The sequence below is a fragment of the Trichechus manatus genome, unplaced genomic scaffold (genome assembly GCF_000243295.1).
Source record: "Trichechus manatus latirostris isolate Lorelei unplaced genomic scaffold, TriManLat1.0 scaffold00115, whole genome shotgun sequence".
Classification (NCBI taxonomy): domain Eukaryota; kingdom Metazoa; phylum Chordata; class Mammalia; order Sirenia; family Trichechidae; genus Trichechus; species Trichechus manatus.
In genome coordinates this window covers 8893683-8904588 of record NW_004444051.1, presented here as the reverse complement: position 1 = coordinate 8904588, position 10906 = coordinate 8893683, and the positions used below count along the sequence as shown (strand labels likewise).

The window sequence follows — 10906 nt, the reverse complement described above, 5'->3', positions numbered from 1 at the left end:
ACCAGCCGCTGGAACGGCAGCTTGCGGATGAGCAGCTCGGTCGACTTCTGGTAGCGCCGGATCTCGCGCAGCGCCACGGTGCCGGGCCGGTAACGATGCGGCTTCTTCACGCCGCCGGTGGCCGGCGCGCTCTTGCGGGCCGCCTTGGTGGCCAACTGCTTGCGTGGCGCCTTGCCGCCGGTGGACTTGCGAGCTGTCTGCTTGGTACGAGCCATATTTGTCCCCCAAATTAACCGCACTAGAACAGTACGTTTGCTCCCCTATTTATACAAGAGCAGAATCGCTCTGATTGGATTAACGGCAATTCCTGTTTTCCTTCGCTTGCTAACTTCCGGAAGTGCTTGAGCAGTTTACGATTGGTTTATCCTTTGAGTGCAAGTTTCTGATTCGTTAACTTTACATAGTAACACCCACCCGCCCCCGGTCTCCTTTTGAAAATAATTGTCCGCATACTAGTTTCTTTGTTAACGCTTCACACATAAAACCATGACTCACAAGTCTGTTAATTCATATTAACCTAATATCCTGGTTGGATATACGAAATAAAATATGCTTGAAATTTCCTTAGAGTTTTACTTTTCAAAAACACCCGCCTTTTTTTAATCTCCTTAATTAACCCGTTCTCATCCAGACTTTATTTCCCTTCCTCATTCCACTATTTCAATGTTCATTGCCAAAGCATCTTGTCATGAACCCCGGCTTCTTTACATTTGCATTTACGTATCTAATTCACTCAAGGCTGATCTTCCACGATAAACTTGTTCAGGGTACACGCAGCAAAATTTTAATGTTCTGGAATCCCAGGCTCTTCAACATCGGGTTTGATTCAAACTCTGATTATTTAACACTATTCTCCGTTTCTTTCTTGTTGCGTTATAGAATGTCTGCCGTGATTTAATGTCAAGGGAACTTTTACAATGTGGGAACTTGCAGAAGACGGCGGCAATCGAGAGTACTATGAGAATATTTAGGATACCATAGTGGTCAAGCAACTCGGAATTCTAACGCGAGTGACCCGAGACGATTTGTAGTGAAAAACCCAAAGGACTCGGCCTAATAAACGGATTTCTTTCTTTGGTTTTCACTTCCAAATGTGACAATTCACAATTAATTTAAGAATAAAAGAAGTTTTTTTTTTTTCGATTTTCTTAGTGAATAAAGTAGTAACAAAAATATTATAAATCAACCTACGGAATTTGCTGCAAGGTATTCAAATTCTAGCCAATAAAAAAAGGATTTGTAAGAATTCTTCATTTACGTACTTTTAATGTATTGGCTAACTTTGGGCCAATAGATGTTTAGATTTGGAGGTCCTCGGTCGCTACCGAGTAGTTATGAATCAGTATCGACTCGACGGCAATGGATTTTGGGGGTTTTTGTTTGCCTGTACACAGTATAAGGAACCTTGGTGGTGAGGTGGTTAAAGTGAGTGGCTGTTAACTGAAAGGTCGCGGGTTCAAAACCACCGGCTGTTTACCTTCCAAGGCAGTTTTGGATACCCTATGGTGTCACTATCAGTCGGAATCGGCTCTATGGCAGTGGGTTTTTTTTTCAATTTTTTTTGTTTATACGCGATGTAAATACTCGAGAATTTTTGGTCTTTTGAAATTTCTAGTAGTGTAGTTTTTTTTTTTTTTTTTCTTTACTGTGATTACTTACAATACCAGAAGCTGCCAAGTCTGCTCCGGCCCCTAAAAAGGGCCCCAAAAAGGCCCTTACCAAGGTGCGGAAGAAAGATGGCAAGAAAGGTAAAAGAGGTCTCAAGGCGACCTATTCTATATATGTCTATAAAGTGCTGAAGCAGGTGCACTCCGACACCGGCATCTCATCCAAGGAAATGGACATCATTGTTCATCAACGACATCTCCAAGAGCATCGCGGGCGAGGCGTCGCTCCTGATGCATTACAGCAAGCGCTCGAACATCACGTTCAGGGATCTCCAGAAGGCCGTGTGCCTGCTGCTGCCCGAGGAACTGGACAAGCACGCCCAGTCGGAGGGCACCACGGCTGTCACCAAGAACACCACCTCCAAGTAGAAGTTTTTCTAGAATTCACTCCTCAAAAGCTCTTTTCAGAGCCAGTCACTTTAATGTGGAGAGTTCTAACATCAAAATATTTAAAATGGTATTGCAGGCATGCTTTACATTTCAAATTCAACCTGTTCTAAGTTATATGAGACTTTGGGACTCTGATTTATTTGGGCTTTCGTTTCCCTTTAGGGAAGGATATATTTGTACAACAAATAATACTGTTTTAAAGCCCCTGAAGTTTTTTGTTTGTTTGTTTACTATTACAGTCAGCTGTATCCAAGGTTATTCTACAAATTTTTATTAAAAAGAAAGTTTATTATTTTCTTTAACTTGTGCTTCCTTGAGGTTTTTTATGATCGCCAATCGTACATTGTGTTGAAATAGTCTCTGAAACCCTAATTTTGACATCGTTTTTTAATTTCATTTCTGTATTTCCTACCTTCAGTTAGTGAAAAGAAAAAAAGAAAATATAACCCTCTTAGATATAGATTGAAGTTTCATTTTATCATATCTTTCAGGTTGGGCCTGGATTGTTCTAGATGCCAAGTGTTTTAGCAAACTATCTATTACTGTACAACAGATTACCCCACAATGAGTGGCTTCGGATAAAACACATCTGTGAGTCTGGGCATGGCTTAGCAGGTTCCTGTGCAATGCTGCAAAAAAGGTGTCAGACAAGGCTGAGGTCTCTTGTATACTTGATTGGGGAAGCATCAGCTTCCAGTCTCACTAAGGAGGTTGGCAGGGTTTGTTTGAGGTTTTAGGAGGGATGAGAGTCTAATTTTCTTGCTGGCCATTAGCTGGAGGCCCTTGCAGGCTGTTTGCTGGAGACCTTTCTGAGTTCCTAAAAAGCCCTTTGAGTTTCTTGTCATTTGAATCTCCCAACATGAACACTTAGTACATCAAAACCAGCAAGGAGAGAGTTATGCAAGACAGGTGCTACAATCTAAGGTAACATAATCATATACACAGCATCATTTACATATCATCATTGCTGTATTTTCGGGTTAGAAGCAAGTTACAGTTCCTGTCCACACTCAAGGAGCTGGGATCACATAAAGATGAACACTAGGAGGTATGGATCATGGAAGCCACCTTAAAAGTGTGTCCAGCACTCTAACCATCAGGAAAAATAAGACATTTAAGAAGGAAAAGAAAGTTAACTTACATAACCATCTCCCACAGTGCCCTGACTGGTTATTAACTATCAGTCAGGAATCTTTGTTAGAGGTAGGAGGGAGCGCAAATACCTGGACCTGACTTTAAGTGGGCTGCTGCCAACTACCTCATGTAGAAGCCAAGACACAGAAGACAGTCTTTCAGGCCCTTACTGTAGGCCTTTTTTTTTTTTTCTTTGCAAGTACTGACACAGGAGAAAATCTTGAACATGGCTGAGTCCCAGGTCAGGGCTCAATGTCTGTGCAGCTTGTTTTCTGGCTTTATAGCAGAAAAGAAACCACATTTGAGAGATGAATGAATTAAAGCCTTTGCCTTGTTTATAGAATATGAGACCTGATATGACAAGACCAGACAAACCCCTAATTTTTGGTGGATTAATAAATAGTATCAGTCAGTTTAGATTATCCAACTATTAATACTTTAAGGGAGAGAGAGAGAAAGTAAGCCCCTATGTGCCAGCGAGGACTGCACAGGTGCTATCACTTTCCACAGTCCAACCTGAGCTTTTCTCATTCTCCCCTTTCCCTTGGGCTGCCCACCTGGATGCCAAGCACTTGTTGAATTTTTTTTTTTTGTCATATGTGACAGTTGAATAGCTTCTAATGGATTACTTATTACCTAAAAATGGTTTCCCAGTAAGACTATTCAAATTTGCAGAAAAATAGAAGTACTCTAGATCTTTTAATGCATACAATTAGTAGATGGTCTAGAGAAAATGTAAAATTCTTTGAATTTGATTACGTGAGGTTAAAGAATGCTTTGAGGTCCCTGAATGGTGCAAATGGTTAACACAACCAGCTGCTAACCTAAAGGCTGGTCATTTGAGTCCAGCAAAGGCGCCTCTGAAAAAAGAAATGGCGCTCTATTTTTGAAAAATCAGCGAGTGAAAACGCTATGGAGCAGCTATATTCTGGTGCACGGTGTCACCATGCGTCGGAACGATCTCCATAACTGGTTTAAAGAAAACCTAAAGAACCAGGAAATAAAATGCTACTTAGTTCAATAACTTTGGGAAGAATGTACTCTATATATTGCAAGAGCACGAGTATTTCTTGTTCTACAAGTTAAGATACAAAATCTCCAACACTGTATAGCTTAAGTTTAACCCATTCATCTTCAAAGACCCATTTTGGAAGTTTAAACAAAAAACCACTGCTGTTGAGTGATTTCGACTCAGCGATCCTACGCGGCAGAGGACAACTGCCCATAAGGCTTCCAAGATTGATGGCTTAACTAAAGACTTCGTATCTCCCTCGCGGAGTGGATGGTGGGTTCGAGCTGCCGACATTTTGGTTAGCAGCCCTTATGTAGCTACTACACCACCAAAGAAGCGAAGGTTACATTTGAAACCATGGAAATTAGGATGTCTAGTAACTCCAAGATGTTAGTGAAGATATTAGCAAAGGAAATACTATAAAAGTAGTTAGCTCTTTCTAGTGAGTGGATAGATGGCCCTGAAAAGGGCCTTCAGTATTGCTACATTAAGTGTGAGCTCAGACTTAGCCGCCGAATCCGTACAGAGTACGTCCCTGGCGTTTGAGCGCATAGACCACGTCCATAGCAGTGACAGTTTTACGCTTGGCGTGTTCCGTATAGGTGACAGCGTCACGGATCACATTCTCCAAGAAAACCTTGAGTACTCCACGCGTCTCCTCGTAGATAAGACCAGAAATGCGTTTAACACCGCCGCGCCGAGCCAGACGCCGGATGGCAGGTTTTGTGATTCCTTGGATGTTATCGCGCAAAACCTTGCGGTGGCGTTTTGCCCCGCCCTTTCCTAGGCCCTTTCCGCCTTTACCACGACCAGACATAACTACAAGATTCAAAGGCGACGAGTCCAGCAAGCTTCAGGGTAAGTGAATCCGAGTTCTACATTTATAGCCCCGATGCGGACCTTGTTGGGAACCACTAAAGCGGACGTGGTAGGAAGGAGGGAGGGGCAAAGATGGGAACGTAATTTATCCTCTCCCTCAAAGACATCAGCCTACAGATTTTAGTGGGTAGGAGACTAAGCTTCATTTTTGTCTTCATGGTCGTTCCCTAAATTTTCTGCAATACGCTCTGTTTAAAGGCATGAAAAAAATTGTTTATTAAGTATCTGAAATGATTATACTTATTAAGCTAACATCTATGTTTCAAATTTTATTTAGGATTCTTGCACACCGTAGGCAAGTTATCGATCGAAATTATACATTTTAAACGGCATCTGAAATGTAAAAGAGTCTCTTGCTTCGCTCCTCCCTGAGAAGCCTTTTTGTGCACTTTAAATCAAGGTAAAATAGTGCGATTGGTAAAATGGTCCTGGGGAGTGGGGAGAGAACATTGCGCAAGATGAGTGAATGAGCTGGGGTGTCTGTTAGAACCAGGCATGTGCAGGGCCCCTTGTTTGTACTCTCCAGACTCCTATATCTCACCTTCAGAGGTCTAGGATCTATTTTGTGACATCAGCTGTGTTTTCTTATTTTAAAGTTAATTTGTTCATCTTTTGAATAGAAACGTTAATCCATATATCAGAAAGAACTTAAAATGTGGATCAAACACTCAACACAGTAATTGATAGCTATTGTAATTACCTGAGGAAATCCCATTTCCGTGCCTCTCAGACTCTCCCTCCCAATGACCCTCTCAATTTTTGAAAGTCAGTGCTTTGGTTTTAGAAGTCAGTACTAAATTTACATGATTACATTGAAATCTATCTATTCCAATGTAGGAGTCCCTGGGTGGCACACAAGTTTCCCTGGTGCGCAGTAGTTAAGAGCTCTGCTGATAACCTGAAGGTCAACGGTTCGAATCTTCCACTCGCTGGGCGGGACAAAGATGTGGCAATCGGTTTGGTCAAAGGGCAAGAACGCCTACTCTGTTAAAATAAGGAGGCTGAGAGAGAGACAGTTAGAACCTGGGACAGGCTGAGACCACAGAGGGAAAACAAATGCTTGGAAGAACTGAAGGTGAGCAGGTACGTTTATATTGGGATATCAGGAACTTACAACATTTCTGACTGGTGCTTAACAATTTTAGAGAAGTGGGAGGCAGGACGTCTTAAAGCGTGGGAATGGAAGGGGATTGGTAAAAAGTGCATATGTGAGTTATCTAGATAGGTCATTTGCTTAAATTGCAGAAATATGTGAAAAAGGAGGTTATGCAGGATTGGCATAAGATAATCACAGGACATTCTTTCTGAGAATATTCTGTTAAAATAGCTTCTTGAGTAAGATGTTTCCTAAGGGCTGCTTATGCAGCAGATTTCTGATAAGCCATTTTCATTAAGACCCCCTTTGGAAATATTCTTCTCACATCCTTTGCTTATCTGCAGAGAAAAACATTTCCTTAGTTATGGTGTAGGGAAAAAAAAAAAATCACAAAGTTTACTTAAGCAAAAAGAAAGTTTTATTCAGCAGATATTCAAAAGGGCAAAAGTGGGAAATGGGCAACCATGCTGCCAGAGCCATGGCTGCCCCAGTCCATGGAAATTACAGAAAAGACAAAAGTGGAAAAACAGACAAGCATGCTGCCACAGCCATGTCTGTCTGAGTCCAAGGAACATTACACAGTCATCTGTATATATTAACATTGCAAATGTACAAAACCATTGAAAGCTTCACCTTTTCATAGATTGGCTAGAAACTGTGATCCTACATTTTGAATTCTTTCTTAACAATCACTGGTACAGGTTTCAGTAATGACAGTCAGGAGGGTCCTCACTGGTCCAACAAATTTTCTATTTACTAAATGCTAAGAGAAAAAGATAAGAGTGGAAAGTCTTTTATGTTCTGTTTGATTGGCTTATGTGAAAGGTTCCCTAAAAAAGATATTTTCCAGGATTGTCCTAGCTATTGTCCTTACACCACAGGGCTCAGTTGATGTGTCCTTGCGAGTCCTTGTGAGCCCTTGTGAGCCCAGCTCTAGCTGGGTCACATTCTTTATGCTCAAGGACAGGGAATAATGATTCCAATATTATTTTCTAAATCAGTTTCATGCCTACTTACAGTCCTGAAATCTGTTCAAAGGTAAATAACAGTTAGCAGAAGTTAAAATGGAGTGTGGTCTCAGACTTAGGCCCGCCATTTTATTAGAATCAAGTGCCTCAGTTTGGGGGCTCTCACAATTTCCATAAAGATTACAGCCTTGGAAACCCTACGGAGCAGTTCTACTCTGCACACATGGTGTTGCCATGAGGCTCGGTGGCAACTAACAACCGCACTCCAATTTACCCAGCAATCTCCATCACCCCAACAACAATATCCCCCTTAGGACTGCATCGTCTAATATGGTAGTCAAGAGCCACGTGTTGCTGTTGATCATTTGAAATATGGCTGGTGCTGCTGAGGAACTGGATTTTTATTTTTGTGTAATTTTAATTAATTTAAATCTAAAAGCTTTTAGTTAAGTTTGCACAATTTGGGCATATGAATTTATTTTTTCAACTGTAGAGTTTATGGAACATACATACAGATCAAGTATTTCAATAAAAAATTAGCACCAAACTGAATAAAATATACTCCTAATTTCAAAGACTTAGTATGAAAAAAGGAATGTAAAATATTGCATTAAATATGTTTCTATATTGATGATATGTGGAAATGGTAATATTTTAGATATTTTGGTGTTTAATACATTATTAAAATCATTACAGCTGCCTTTTTACTAGCCATATGGTTACTAAAAAATTTCACATATGCTGCTTGCATTGTTTTCTATAGGCAGCTGTCAAATAAAAACCACATGTAGAGTTTGATAAGGAGAGGCTTTATTTGGAAAGAAAATGGGGAAAAGGGATAAGAATTTTTGTAATAGTGACAGAGGGGGACAACAAAAGTGGGGAGAACACTTTGGTCATAAGATCTGGAAGCATCTTAAAGAGGGGAAAACTTTTTTTTTTTTTTTTTAAATAGAGACTGAGAGTAAGTAAGGATACAAAAAAACCTGGGTGTGAGGAAGTGTGATGAGTGGTTGACCTCATCAGTAAACCAGAATGTTTTACACTGTCACTCTATTTTCAGGGAGGGGCTCCTTAAAGAGAGATAATGTGTTGGCTCAGGCTGAGGGTGGGCTGAAGTTCAGGGCCTAGGGGGAAGGAAAGAAGCTTAACCAAAGTTTAGTTAACAAGTACTTTATTTCTGATTGATCAGTAGGGACAAGGAATTCAGTTACTCATTTATGAGGCAAGAAATGGGTATTTGGAGGGTCTGTGTCTGCCTTGTCATAGGTAAACAAGGGGCCATTCATGAGTTTCATGTCAGTCGGATGGGGAAGGGTGATTATTTCCAGCAAGCCATTTTCCTGAAGATGAAAGGTGGGGAGATTTCTTTAGCCAGTGCTGTTTTCCAATTTAGCAGAGTTCAGCTAAAATTCAATATTAACACAGCACAGCTTCAGGATTCTGCTTTCACCCTTTCTACATTTAAAAATTTCTTTCCAAACTTTGATAGCATGGGCTTTGGAATAAAGTGGATATTCAGTGTATTTCTAAGAAACCCAGGTATAGAGACTGGACTTAAGCCAGAATGAAGCACCGTAAAAAATAAAAAAATCATGTTAGACAAGTAGGAGAGCCTTGTCAAATAAATCATTTTACTTAACAAGATAGGAAAAGATGGATAAATAAAAAAATTATTGGAGTTGAAATTCTTCAATGTCAGGTCAATCAGGAGATGAAGACAACCTCAAATTCTATGCTAATATTTTGTCCCAAAGTCCCTTTTTTTTTTTTTTAGGGGGAAAATCCAAAACAGTCTTAAAGCAATTAGTGCCCACAAAGGTAAACTTCTGTACAGTAGAACTTACATTTTGATGGGTAAAAAAAAAAAAGACAAAAACATTGTGGAAGCATACAGGCATTTTATAAACAATAACAAAACAAGAGTAGAAAGTGATTTATTATTCTTGGAAGCTAGGTAGGTTGTTGTTACGTGCTGTCAAGTTGGTTCCAACTCATAGCAACCTTATGTACAACAGAACGAAACACTGCCCGGTCCTGCGCCGTCCTCATAATTGTTGCTATGCTAGAGCCCATTGTTGCAGCCACTGTCAATCCATCTTATTGAGGGTCTTCCTCTTTTTCATTGACCCTCTACTTTACCAAAAAGGCATGATGTCCTTCTCCAGGGACTGGTCCCTCCTGATAACATGTCCACAGTACGTGAGATGAAGTCCAATTTCTCTGTCTGAAAAAAAATCTGGTCTGTTTTTTGGCTATTAAGTCTCATCCAGTGGAGTGAATGCTTATTGTAAAACTATTAATCTCATTTGGTGTCCTTAGGCTTGACTCTAGACTTCAACATTTAATTGTAATAACAACCAAAAAATATGCATGTGGTTAAATAGGTAGATATGTAGGTATATACGTGTATGGGAAGGCACATGTGAGTGTATGGCTGTGATGCATAGGTGTATCTGTAGGCATATGTATATACATATTTGTGTGTGCTGATTATATATTGATATATGTAATAAAGTGCATAGGGGGCACAGTTATGGGTACTTCCTAGACATAACCAAACACCTCAAAGTATTGGTTTACAGGGTTTGAAGACCATAGTCTCCTGGGACAACTCGGTTAATTGGCATAACAATTCATAAAGATAATGTTCTACATCCTAGTTTGGTGAGTAGCGTCGGGGGTCCTAAAAGCTTGTAAGCAACCATAAAATATACAACTATTGGTCTGTGCTCATTTGGAGCGAAAGAGAAAGACGGAAACCAAAGACTTAAGCAAGAAACTAGTCTACAGGACTAACAGCCCACGTGAACCACAGCCTCTTCTAACCTGAGACCAGAACTAGATGGTGCCCAGCTACCACTGCAGACAGTTCTGACCAGGGACACAGTAGATGCTCCCCTATAGAATGGGAGAAAAATGCAGAACAAAACTCAAATTCCTAAAAAAGGCCAGAGTTAATGGACTAGAGGAAACCTTGAGACTATTGCCCTGAGATACCCTTTAAACGTTGAACTGAAGAGCCACTCCCAGAGGTCACTTTTCAGCCAAGTAATAGATTAGCTCATAAAAAATATCACCCAGGGGTACAGTGCTTCTTAGCGAAGACGTAACCAATGTCACTGAACAATATGCACAGAAATTGTGAAATGGGAACCTAATTTGCTGTGTGTGTACACTTTCACCAGAAACATTGTTAATAAAATTAATCATAAACGTCGTGATTTTTCTGTTTAAAGACCCCGTTCTTACACAATGTAAGGAAATAAAGCTGCATATTAGGTGCAAGTTCCTTCACCAGCAACTGGCACCCTTTCTTTTGATCAAAAATACTTAGGAGCTGTTCCATAAATACAACTTTCCAGTTTGAAAGGCATCTTTGGACAGTGAGATGTGAAGTGACATCCTAAAATTAAGGAAAATATTACACTTGATTTACAGATAAGATTCCATGCTGGAAAAAGACCAAGTGCGTACTTACAATTCTGATTTAAAAGATTTTTTTCTGAAAAATAGTCGTTTTTCACCAAAGTGGGTAAAATGAGTTAATGCATTACAACACCTTTTGTTGACAAAGTAGGTGGCTCTGAAAAGAGCCTTTTTCAACATAGAGGCAATTAACTACCTTGGTTTATGCCCTCTCGCCACGGATGCGGCGGGCCAGCTGGATGTCCTTGGGCATGATGGTGACACGCTTGGCGTGGATGGCGCATAGATTCGTGTCCTCAAAGAGCCCCACCAGGTAGGCCTCGCACGCCTC

At 40.4% G+C, this 10906-nt stretch overlaps 1 protein-coding gene and 1 pseudogene across 1 annotated transcript in view; one reads left to right on the top strand and one right to left on the bottom strand.

Annotated features, from left to right (window-relative positions):
- The first annotated feature begins 1359 nt into the window (after positions 1–1359).
- On the top strand, positions 1360–2036 carry LOC101340323 (histone H2B type 1-H-like; annotated as a pseudogene).
- Positions 2037–10775: 8739 nt separating this feature from the next.
- Positions 10776–10906, bottom strand: part of LOC105756681 (histone H3.1) — a 645-nt gene continuing 514 nt past the window's right edge. Inside the window, exon 2 of the mRNA XM_023738369.1 lies at positions 10776–10903. Coding sequence (XP_023594137.1) covers positions 10778–10903 — 126 coding nt within the window. The 3' untranslated portion in view covers positions 10776–10777. The remainder of the gene's footprint in view (positions 10904–10906) is intronic.